The sequence below is a fragment of the Alosa alosa genome, chromosome 17 (assembly GCF_017589495.1).
Source record: "Alosa alosa isolate M-15738 ecotype Scorff River chromosome 17, AALO_Geno_1.1, whole genome shotgun sequence".
Classification (NCBI taxonomy): domain Eukaryota; kingdom Metazoa; phylum Chordata; class Actinopteri; order Clupeiformes; family Clupeidae; genus Alosa; species Alosa alosa.
Genome location: NC_063205.1, coordinates 29,616,034 through 29,628,693, shown reverse-complemented (window position 1 = coordinate 29,628,693; position 12,660 = coordinate 29,616,034). Strand labels below are relative to the sequence as shown.

Sequence of the window (12,660 nt, the reverse complement as noted above, 5' to 3'; positions counted from 1 at the left end):
TTCCTGGAGCAGAATGGCAAAATCCACCAGTCTACTGTACATCTCTAAAAGCTTGTTCATCAGGGCATGCATTTCTCAGCCCAACATCTCTCTATGCAAAATATTAAATCAATCAATCAATCAATCAATCAATCAATCAACTCCATTCATCTTCTGAATTAATCAATGCATGCATCCATGCACTCATCCATACATCATTCCATCATCTATCTCCATCAATTCACACCTTCATTTCTCTCTGTTCATCCATTCACCAGTCTTCTGTCCATCCATCCTTTCTTTATCACTGCTGGAAAGAGAGGAGTTCTGCCATGCGTTGTTTTGCTCTTATTGTTGACGTTTTCCCCCCCAGAATGCCGTTGGAGAAGGTTCCACGTGTGCTGATTGGTCAGCACTCCACTGAGATGAGAGCTCTGTCCAGGAGAAAGTAAACAGGCCTTCCCCCCGGGTTGGGTTCCACCGAACACATTCCACTCCCGGAACTGCAAGCCAGTTCTGTCAGGTTCTACCTCCATAGTGCAACGACAGAGAGAGAGAGAGAGAAAGGAAGAGAGAGAGGGAGAGAGAGAGAGAGATAGAGTGAGAGAGATAGAGTGAGAGAGGGAGAGGGAGAGAGAGAGATGGGCACTGGGGGCCTGTGTGAGCCCTATATTCTACTCTCCTACTATCACTGAGTGATGCAGAGAAGATTAAAGAGTGACAGAGAGAGGTGGAAGAGCGGGGGGGGGGGGGCCCTCCCTGTCAGATCTCGCCTGCACGGCCTGGCCGGGGGCGTGGGAGGGGGCGGGCGACGGCTTGATCCCGCGGGTTCTCATGTAGGACAGGAACTGGTCCGGGATCTCAGCTAGGACGTCTTTGGCCAGCCGGGCCATACTCAGGATGTGGTTCCCGGTTCTGTCGATGTAGTCGCGGAAGGGCACAAACTGCAGAACAGATAAGGAGGGAGAACTCGTTAAGAACCAGGCAGACTAAATAGAACTGCTTCCAAGAATGTACAGGGCATCAACATGTCAGCAGGCAACTGTTACCAGGAGACCATGGAATTACTAACTAGGAAGTAATTAGATATTAGATTACCAAGAGACCATGGAACTACTAACTAGGAAGTAATTAGATATTAGATTACCAGGAGACCATGGAACTACTAACTAGAAATTACAGTAGATGTGAGATTGTGCAAATGTGTGTGATCGTGAGGGGATGTTGTGGGATGTGTCTTGAATGGCTCAATGCAATCACTTCCCACCGACCTGAAAACACCAGAGACACACATTAAACACATATTACACTATCACAACTGGATGATATAATCACAGAGATCACAGAGGCGTGTGTGTGTGTGTGTGTGTGTGTGTGTGTGTGTGTGTGTGTGTGTGTGTGTGTGTGTGTGTGTGTGTGTGTGTGTGTGTGTGTGTGTGTGTGTGTGTGAGAGTGTGGGTGTGTGTGGTGTGTACTCCCAGGTGGAGGGTGATGATGTTCTCCTTGTGTTAACATGAGCCCTAATGATACTGAGGAGAGAGAAGCAGAGGCCATAATGAGCCCTCTGAGAGATGGTGAGAGAGAGGGAGGGTGTGAGAGAGAGAGAGAGAGAGAGAGAAAGGCCATAATGAGCCCTCAGAGATGGAGAGAGAAAGAGGGAGAGAGACAGAGGGAGTGAAAGAGAGAGGCCATAATGAGCCCTCAGAGATGAAGAGAGAGAGGGAGAGAGAGAGAGAGTGGGTGAAGGCTAAAGTGCTGGTATCTGGACATCTGGGCAAGTAAAGAGGGAAAGAGAGGCAGGGAGAAAGAGAGAGAGAAAAAAGGGAGAAAGAGAGAAAAAGAGAGAGAGAAAGAGGTGGTGGTGTCGGCGGCTGCAGTGCCACCGGAGCAGACAGGCCAGTCATGTGATGTGTTGCCATCTGGCCAGATGTCATGTGATGTCACGTGATGTGTTGCCATCTGGCCAGATGTGATGCGATGTGTTGCCATCTGGCGTGATGTGATGTGTTGCGATGCAATGCGATGCGATGTGATGTGAGCCATCTGGCTAATGTCTGTGTCTGGGACTACAGGGTCTCCCGGGGATGGCACAGCAGACCATCTGAACCTTCTGTCTCACCACCTGACCATCTGAACCTTCTGTCTCATCACCTGACACTCTCTCTATCACATATTCTGTCAATTTGTCTGTCTCACAACCTAGCTTTCTCTGTCTGTCTCTCTACCATCTCTGTGTGTGTGTGTGATTAAGAAGGTTGATAGAGGAGCCATGCATGTGTGTGTGCATGTGTGTGTGTGTGTGTGTGTGTGTGTGTGTGTGTGTGTGGCTCCTCTATCAACCTTCTTAATCACACACACGGCTCCTGAATCTACCTTCTTAATCACACACACACACATGGCTCTTCTATCCACCTTCTTAATCACACACACACATGGCTCTTCTATCCACCTTCTTAATCACACACACACACGCACGCACGCACGGCTCCTGAATCTACCTTCTTAATCCCACACACACACACGGTTCTTCTATCCACCTTCTTAATCACACACACACATGCATGGTGTGTGTGTGTGTGTGTGTGTGTGTGGATAATCAGACGTGCCACTGATGAGCTCTGTGTGGTACGCAGCAGAGAAATGGAAAGCAGTCAACACAGAGAGGCTCAGTGATGCTGCACCCCACCCACCAATCTGATGCTGCACAAGGAAATTAATGCCCCCACTCACCAATCTGATGCTGCACAGGGAAATAAATGCCCCCACTCACCAATCTGATGCTGCACAGGGAAATTAATGCCCCCACTCACCAGAGGTGCATTCCAGAGCTATATAAAGGTAGAGTTGTGACAATGGGTGTTCAAAATTCGTTAAAGTCACGTGGTTCATGTAAACTTCAAAAAGTTACCGGAAGTGATTGACAATGGATTAGAATGCATTAAATAGGCTACTGTTCAATAATAGACAGAGCCACGATTTTGGGTAATTGACAGTCAATAAATGCATTGATATACAATATTTATAACAGTGTAATTATTGTGTAAACTATGTAGTTATCCTACCATTTCAACAATATTAAATTAAATTCCAGACCTTATATCGTAGCCTGCTATATAAGGTGACCTTTTTTTTCGCCCTTTTACGTATGTATCACTAATATTAATTTCTGTAGGCCTACAAAACCAAGATGGGAGATTCTTTAGAAAATGCTATTGCACGCACCCCATAAGCAGTGATGCCAGTATCGCGTCACTTAGTAACTATTTTGACCACTTTTTTTCGGTAACGAGTAATCTAACACGCTACTATTTACAAACCAGTAATCAGATTAAAGTTACTTATCTAAGTCACTGTGCGTTACTATTTTGTCATTTTCCTTAGTAAAAAGATATATTCTTTGCTTTCTTCTTGTCTCGGGGATTAACGTCATGTAGGCTATGCTCACGTTTTCAGCATGAGGACAACTCAAGTGAAAAACCACGAGCTTAACACAAAACGTAAACAACAATGGAGGGAGGAGAGATGCACATTTGATCTATACAGTCATTATTTTGAGTTTGTGTCAGCTAAACATGACAACATTAAGGTACATTGTACATTCTGTGCTGGCGACAAAGTGCTGTCTAGCTAGACATCCCAAGTCTTCCAAAGTTTTGGGAGTCTCCCACATATATAGATAGCGGCTTCCTGACGCCCGCAAATTACATAAAATCTCCCGGAACCTAGAGCGAACAAAAGCACGCTAGCCAGACCGGACTTCAAATCGCGTGTGCATCTGAGTTTAACGCGCACACAACAGAGAACGCGCACACAACAGAGAGGGAGAGAGAGAGGAGTGGTGCGTGTGTGCCTGAAACGCATCCAAGACAGAGTGCATCCTGGTCTGTTTTGCTAAATCAACCAATCAGTTTTCAGTGTAGGTGGGCTTATATCTCTTTTCTCCCGAACTTAATTAATCAGTTCAGTCAGTGTATTTAGGAACAGGAGCGTCATGGTCATTTAAGACCCATTTCACATCAGACTACACAAAAGTGTACCCAATTGTCTCATAAGAGTAAAACATAATGATAGTCTTGCACACTGCACTGTTTGTAACAGTGACTCTAGCATTGCTCACAGCGGGTTAAATGATTGCAAAAGACTTGTTGAGGTGAGTTTAACAAGTGTAATTCCATTTGCATATTACTCAGGCCTATACTAGATGGCTAGTTGCCAAGGCTACATGAAAAGGCCAAACTACCAAAATCTACATATTTTACTATCACAATTTCTATCAATAGGCCTTCCTTATTTGGTGTACTGACTAGACATTATTGAACAAACATCTGAATTTCAGTATCTAAGTAGGTTAGGTTGGGATGTCTGCTATACATTGTTGACATTACTGTTAGTTACTTTTAAAATCAAGTAATCAGTAAAGTAACTAAGTTACTTTTTAAAGGAGTAATTAGTAATCAGATTACTTTTTCAAGGTAACTGTGGCAACACTGCCCATAAGTGTATCTAAATTATCGCTATATAAAAAAATGACCTCAGTGACTCGAAAAGCTGTAAACAGAGACTGCGTGTAGCCTACAAAAGCGCATGGAGCTCCAGTGAAATTTTGATTTTGCAACAAGAAATGGTAACACAGCTAGTCTAACATTAACTTGTTTGAGTTTTCTCCCCCGCGTTTCCTCTGGTAGTCACTGATCTGAGCTAATAAGCGAATTACCTGAAGTAGCCTATCGTCGCGGGAGAATAAAAAATGTTTAAACGTTTTTTTTTAACATCTCCAGTGTAATGGTGGGCATGCTAAGTTAACCGTAGCATTACCTATTCAGTAACCCCATGGTAATGCGAGTGATCATAATAAAATATAAAACGTGACATGTAAGTCCTTCGATAAATAGCATAGCATAGCATTTTGTCATCGTTGTCATTCACCGTGCTGTGAACAGCATTAAGATGCTAGGCTAAAGAGCTGAGACCGTGCTGATGCTAACAGCTGCAGCTCCCTCAAATCTAGGTTCTCTCATGCATATTAGGCTAGCTTTTGCCAATGAAAATGAATGCAAAATAAAAAAAACAGCCCTGCTCCTAACTGAATAAACGTTTACGTTACCAACAATGTTAACAACAAACTCAGTTTCACTGCTGCAAGTAGGCCTACAAAGTTGGCTGTAAATATGCTTCGCCATATTTAACGAACCAGCTAGCTTTGTGATAACAAAGTATTTTATGTGTTTAGTCCACTGAAAGTTATCCACATATCAAACAATTAAATCCACAGTTATGGAGGATTGTTTGGGGGAAGCAATTGCACTATATTCCACTTTTGCTGCCCTTTTTAAAATTAAACCACTTAAATCAATAGCCTAGATGAGCATTGCGCATAACGTTGCAACTATGTTGACATGATGGTAAAGCTACTGTAAATACCCAAGTAATGTCACATCAGAAAAGTTGCACAAACGCAAATGACACTTAATGACAGCTTGTTATAGCCCAGTGCTGCCTAATTAAAAGGGGATAGGCAAAGTTTATCTTAGGCTATATTAGGCTATTTTGTGTGGCACATTTATTGGGCTTTTAGCCTCTTTTAATTTATTTGATAAGGAACTGATAAAAACTGAGCAGCAGAAAAGCTGTCATAGTCGATACATAAATAGTTTATTATTATAATTAGGTTATTAATGCTATTTATTCACTACTATTACTGTTATTACTGTTATTATTATTATTCGGATGAGCCAATAATGTAAATCTGAGTCTGAAAAGTTGGCTACAAACAGTTTATACTGCTGTAACTGCACTGCTGCTATTATTAATTGTTAACTTCCGGGAACTCTTTGAGGCTTCCATGAGCCGCCATTGTTGGAAAAAAATGGAACATTAGCGTCAATGGAGTTGTCGCAACTCTACCTTTATTAACGTTTTTCATGTGACGTATTCTAGGTTCTATAGCTTTGTTTACATCCAGCTGGTAGGCAAGGGACAAGTTGAACCTGTTGAACATCGTTGTCTGCAGCTGCCTCTCAGTAGGCTACATCTCTGTATTTCAGCAATGTCAACATTTCAGGCATCAATAAAGGTGATGATGAAACGTTATCCCATTGTTCAATATTTGATAGCCTGTCACAGGAGCGTTGTTTTAGCTAAAATCGCCCTGATTTGGTGCATTGATCTGTATTGATAACGTTATGGGAGAACCTGCATGTAGCCTAATGGTAGCCTAACTTTTTCTCTGTTCAAAACTTCGGTTTACACAAAGGCGATAGACTTTCTTAGAAGCTGTGAAATTTGACCAGAAAGGAACATGTCTTCCTTCTGAAAGTTGACACAAAATCAAACAATATTTGATCATTTAACTTCAACTGAACAGCGACAGGTTTTGGTAGGCAGTAGACTCAGCAGACGTTAAAACGGTAGCCTACTGTTATAGCCAGCGTCAGTCAGCATCATGTAACATTAATGGCGTTAAAGTCATGAATCCTGTAACATATTATAACATAGGCCTATAACAGTGATGGCTTATTCGAAGACGATCTGCATGGATATATAACCACCCAGAAAAACTCAGAATGTGAGTGATAAAGTTCATTAATTGTATGAAACGTTTTATTAGTTATCCGTTGCAGCATCGCCTATATTAGGCTATTATGCTAGCTCAGCGTTTAAATATGTTGTTATTTTGGTCATGTGGACTTGATTAAATGGGTAAAGATAATTCATAAACTGCTTATTTCTTACATGACTGAAGCAGTAGCCTAGGTTCAACAGTGGTGTTTGAGGTTGCTGTGTTAAGTTGTTGTGTGTGATCGCTAAACAATTAGGATCAAATCAGTTTATTTTGACATAGGTTAGCCTAAGTGACCTGTAACGTTAGCCTAGGCTATAGCACATAAGCCATTCTGTTTTCATTTATTAGAATTTGTTGTGATTATATAATCACATGACACTCATGATGACTTGAAATAGAAGGACAGAAGATAGGTGATTGATGTCCACAAGCAATTAATTTCACAAGACAAATTAGAACAAACTGTTCGGTAAAAATAATCTTGCCATGTTTAAAATGCTGCACTTTTTTCCCTTCATAGCCTATCTCTGGCAATTCATTTTTTGGATGACTGTAGATAGTTGTATTTTAACTTCGTCTTAGTAGACAGTAGGCTACACCATTAGGCCATCTTGAGAATAAAAGACTTCACAGCTGCTAACGATCATCCTCCACAACCATGATGATAGGTAGGCTAAACGGTCGTTCGTCGCCTTTTTGCTTCTTATTGTAAAACCATTAGGGCATACACAAGTGGTCGGCATCCCAGTCAATATTTGATATTAAAATTTCCATTTTGAAGCTATTTGTAACTATGTGTAGCCTATGCAACCCGACTGTTGTAGGCTTGCCTACCACTCTCTGCAGTGCCTTGCCTACCATTCTTGCCTACCACTCTAGTTCTAAACAAACGGTCACATGACATTATGACGTAGGTGCAAAACCTTAATATGGCTCTGGTGCATTCAAGACAACTGGAATTCTACAGAATTCTAAAAGAATTACATCATTTACAGAATTCCTTTAGTACAGGGTCTCCTGCCCAGCTCCACAGAGGCTGATCTACTGTGTGAATTCCATCCGTCTGCTCGGCCACTAAGTGGATCTAATGCCCTTGATGAGAAGAAATCAGGTGTCTTGGACCAAAGCAGAGCAGCCCAGATGAGCCCAATCAGGCGTGTGTGAGTGCGTGTGTGTGTGTGTGTGTCAGCTGCATGCAGGTATGTACAGTATAGGTGTGAACTGTGTGTGTGAGCTGTGTGTGTGTATGTGTGTCTGTGTACAGCTGTACAGTCAAACTATAACCTGGCTTGGATTTGCAGTGAGTTTGATGAGTATGGTGTATTTGCTGTACGAGCTGTGTGTGTATGTGTGTGTGTGTGTGTACCTGTACGATGTCTCTCTCAGCGTATCGGCCCCGTGATGAGATCCGCACTTCGTCTCCATCCAGTTCAACCATGGCTGAGAACAAACACACACACACACACACACACACACACACACACACAAAAAAGTGAAAAAAGAAAAAAGAAATGTATGTGTATCTATGTGTATCTGAGAAAGAGAGAGATGTGAGGGAAGAGAGAGATGAGGGGAAAGAGAGATGAGGAGAGAGAGAGATGAGGAGAGAGAGATGAGGGGCAGATGCCGCACACTCTAAAAGAGACAGAGAGAGAGAGAGATAGAGATGAGGAGAGAGAGAGATGAGGGGAAAGAGGGATGAGAAGAGAGAGATGAGAAGAGAGAGATGAGAAGAGAGAGATGAGGAGAGGGATGAGGAGAGGGAGATGGGGGCAGATGCCGCACACTCTAAAAGAGAGAGAGAGATGAGGGGAAAGAGAGATGAGGAGAGAGATGGAGAGAAAGAGAGAGAAGAGAGAGAGAGAGAGAGAGAGAGAGATGAGGGGCAGATGCCGCACACTCTAAAAGAGATGAGGAGAGAGAGAGATGGAGAGAGAGAGAGCGAGAGAGAGAGAGAGATGAGGGGCAGATGTCGCACACTCTAAAAGAGATGGAGAGAGAGAGATGGAGAGAGAGAGAGAGAGAGACTTTCTTCTTCAATGTAAGAAATATGAATTTATTAGAGATACCTACTTCGATAAATTTACCAACCTAATCCCGGAGTTCCGAAACCTGGGAGAACAGGAAGTACTGCCTGTCTTACTTGGATAGCAAGGAAAGACAGCAGCTCTTGCTGCTAAATACAGTATGTCACTGAATGCCATAGAGCGAGGGACGGTGATTAGACACTATACACACTATACACATGAAATACCTACCATTTTCAGCACACACACACACACACACACGTTTATATGTATAAATGTCTTATCTATCGTATGTTCTGTATTGTATTGTTTGATGTCCTGCTTTGGCAATGCAAAGAAATATTTGTCATGCCAATAAAGCTACCTTGAATTGAATTGAATTGAGAGAGATGAGGAGAGAGAGAGATGGAGAGAGATGAGAGAGAGATGAGGAGTAGATACAGAGCACTTTGCTCTCCACGTTTGACTACTGAGATTCCGCTTTTTTCAACACAACCCCACACACCACCACTGAATCCTTCAACACAACCCCACACACACCACCACTGAATCCTTCAACACAACCCCACACACACCACCACTGAATCCTTTTGCTGTCGCATAGATTACCATTCAGTTCTAATCCTTTCAACACAACCACACACCACCACTGAATCCTTCAACACAACCACACACACACACCACTGAATCCTTCAACACAACCCCACACACACACCACTGAATCCTTCAACACAACCCCACACACACCACCACTGAATCCTTTTGCTGTCGCATAGATTACCATTCAGTTCTAATCCTTTCAACACAACCACACACCACCACTGAATCCTTCAACACAACCCCACACACACACCACTGAATCCTTCAACACAACCACACACACACCACTGAATCATTCAACACAACCCCACACACACACCACTGAATCCTTCAACACAACCACACACACACCACTGAATCCTTCAACACAACCCCACACACACACCACTGAATCCTTCAACACAACCCCACACACACACACCACTGAATCCTTCAGCTGCCACGTAGAGACCATTCAGTTCTATTTCGGACGCCGCTGCTCAATAAAATCCATCCAATGACATATTGGGTCACTCATGTCACGCTTATGTGCAGAGCTCTTCAGAGAGAAAAGGACAGAAGAGAGAGAAAGAGGGGGGGTAAGAGAAAAGAGGAAGAGGGAAAGACAGAAGGAGAGAGGGGGTGTAAAATGAACATAGGCATGGGTGCATGAGTGTGTGTGTGTGTGTGAGTGAGTGTGTGTGTGAGGAAGAGAGTGACTACACTCTTAAAACGAATGTGTTAAAAATCAACACATTTCTTGCGTAATGGTGATTTCAACAAATGTTGTGTTAAATCTCAGCAATTTTCTGAGGAAAACTGCACAGAAGTTCTAGCCTACACAAAAATGTATTAAATGCAACGGCCAATCAAATCATCAGATGAGCCAGATTGCTGTATCCAGATGCGTGAGAAAGAACTTGCTGCCTCCTCCTCAGTTTGATTTCTTACGGTAAGTGAAGCTGACATTAACGTAACAATGTTTATAATTTACTACCTGACAATTTACACTGTTGTATCTTAAATGAACAAGAATATATTAGGTTTAGACCTACTATGTTTTTGGCGTACTGGTGTAACATACTGAGAACATAGTGTTAATCGTTCAATGACTGCACGCTAACGTTAGCAAACTAAAGGATGTTAACGTAGATATTCTTCTAGCCTACAAAAACGTTGAGTTTCACCAGGCGATAATAGGGCTGTTATAATCAGAGGTGGGACAAGTCACAAGTAAGTCCCAAGTCTTAGCACTCAAGTCCAAGTCAAGTCCCAAGTAAATACAGAGAAGGGCAAGTCGAGTCCAAGTCCAAGTCTCATCAAAGCCAAGTCGAGTCCAAGTCCAAGTCCCAATCTTTTTCAAGTCCTGAACAAGTTATCAGGTACTCTTCACTTAATAATGGCATTATTAGACTATCGATCATAATTTTAACACTTCCATCTAATCCACAGATTTTTTTTTTATAAATACAGATTAAAATATGTTCAATGTTTCTGTCTTGAAATCTTTTACGATATATGCATGCGCATACAATATACACATGTGCATACCTGAGTAATCTGTACAAAACGGATAGCTACATGACAAATAAAAATATTGTTTTTCCAAATTTAGACCCACTGTAAGGATGAGTAATAATTTGACTGATGGCATTTCACTGCGCTAGGCCACAGATTTGCCTGCAAACAATTTATTAGGCTGTCTGCCAGTGGCGACTCATAAGGAAGCCAAGGTCAACACTTTTATATTATTTAAAAGATAATAATGACACAGTAATTTTGTTTTAAAGTATTCATTTCTTAAGAAATACTACACATGTGATGCTGTTTATCTCATTTGTAAATGGTGCACTGTCACTTTAAGCCCATTGTGTGTCACTGTCCACACATTCTCATAATGATCTTTTTTACCAGCTCCATTCCTATGGCTAGTCCACAAACTCAAACATTGTTTGTGCCACATGAATGGCACAATATTAACAATGATAAGCATTATATTAAGTTGGCACAAACAGCTTTCATTCCTTTGGAAATAGATGCATGTATGACATGATGCTTGCTTGACATTTTCTGTTTGCAATTAAATGTGAATTATGAGCCTGGTAGCCAGTAGCCACCTAGCTAGCTGAGTGGAATCGTTTCAATCCCGGCATATCAATGTGCTTCATGTAAACAAATTATTGAATAGGCCTACTTCAAGACTCACCATTTCCATTAAACAAAGGCAAAGACAACTCTTCATATTCTTGTCCACTTTCCAAATAGAGTAGGCTAGCATAAGTTCAAGTTGGATCTTAATGGAGAGGACTCGAAAAGTATCATCTTTATGTAACATGCTGTTGGTGCATTTTGACATTGTAAACGTTCTCTAACAAGAGTGCAAATCAGCTTGCAGTAAAGCTACTAGTTATTAGCTAAATGTTGGTCGTTTCTCTGTCTCTTGGTGCCCTACACACAGTCGCATGCATGTGGGGGATGGCGGCAGCACTGAACTGTGCTCTGGACTGGCAGTCTTGTCTCCGCTTTTTTTTTTTTTTTTAGTTTTTTAGCGGAGGAAAACATCTCTGGGGTGACTGGTCCACGATCAGGAAATTTAGTTTTTGACTCGAGACATGTCAAGTCGTCACAAGTCAAAGAGGCAAAGTCCGAGTCAAGTCTCGAGTGAATAGTATTCAAGTCCAAGTCGAAATGCAAGTCATGCGAATTTTATCAAGTCAAGTCTGAAGTCATTAAAATCATGACTCGAGTCTGACTCGAGTCCAAGTCATGTGACTTCGAGTCCACATGTCTGGTTATAATACAACATTAAGGTTGCTCATTTACGAAAGTAAGCCAATGACACTAATTGATAAACCTATTCAATTTAATGAACACGTTTGTTAGTTTGCTTTCGCATGCCTTGGATGCTAACTAATTTTACCTCAGTCAGTAACAACGATGTACTTGTGTCACACTGCTAGCGACATTTTGTTGCCTTGACATTAGTCGGCTTTACTGACTTTAGTTTGCATTAGTTCGGTTAAGATAGGTAAGTTAACGTAATGGAGTTTGGCCAAGTTAGGATGTGTAGGCTATTTGCACAATACATTGTCTTATAAATACATTTGTCTTTTGTAGGTGTATTTTTTTACAACTTGTTGGCGACGCCATATCGGGACTTCCACAACCAAGGTATGATGTATTTGCAAAGTGCATTGCCTTATGCTTAAATTCGATTTTGTTTGTATGTAGGTTAAATGTATTTTTTCACGTTGCCTTGGATGCTAAAGTTGCCTCAGTCAGCAATGTTATACTAGTCATGCTGATGACTTGCATTACTTTGCCAAAAAAGCCAAAGTAACTTGGCTTGTTAGTTCAATAATGCATAAATTAACTTTTTGAAGTTTGGCCCAGTTAGGGTAACGTCACTTCTGTTGATGTTCAAACCAAGGGTGTAGGCACTATGGGCGGCTACCGTGAGATGAGGTACGAAAAGAGCCATATATGTCAATGTATTAATGCAAACAGGAAGTT

General features: G+C 41.8%; 1 protein-coding gene across 3 annotated transcripts in view; it reads right to left on the bottom strand.

Annotated features, from left to right (window-relative positions):
- Positions 1-785: 785 nt before the first annotated feature.
- The window catches only part of LOC125310465 (copine-8-like), a 155,507-nt gene continuing 143,632 nt past the window's right edge, over positions 786-12,660 (bottom strand). For all 3 annotated transcript variants that reach the window (XM_048267924.1, XM_048267925.1, XM_048267923.1), the window contains 2 exons: positions 7,908-7,981; positions 786-923 (listed from right to left, as the gene is read on the bottom strand). In XM_048267924.1, the coding sequence (XP_048123881.1) occupies positions 875-923; positions 7,908-7,981 (123 nt within the window). In that variant the 3' untranslated portion in view covers positions 786-874. The remainder of the gene's footprint in view (positions 924-7,907; positions 7,982-12,660) is intronic.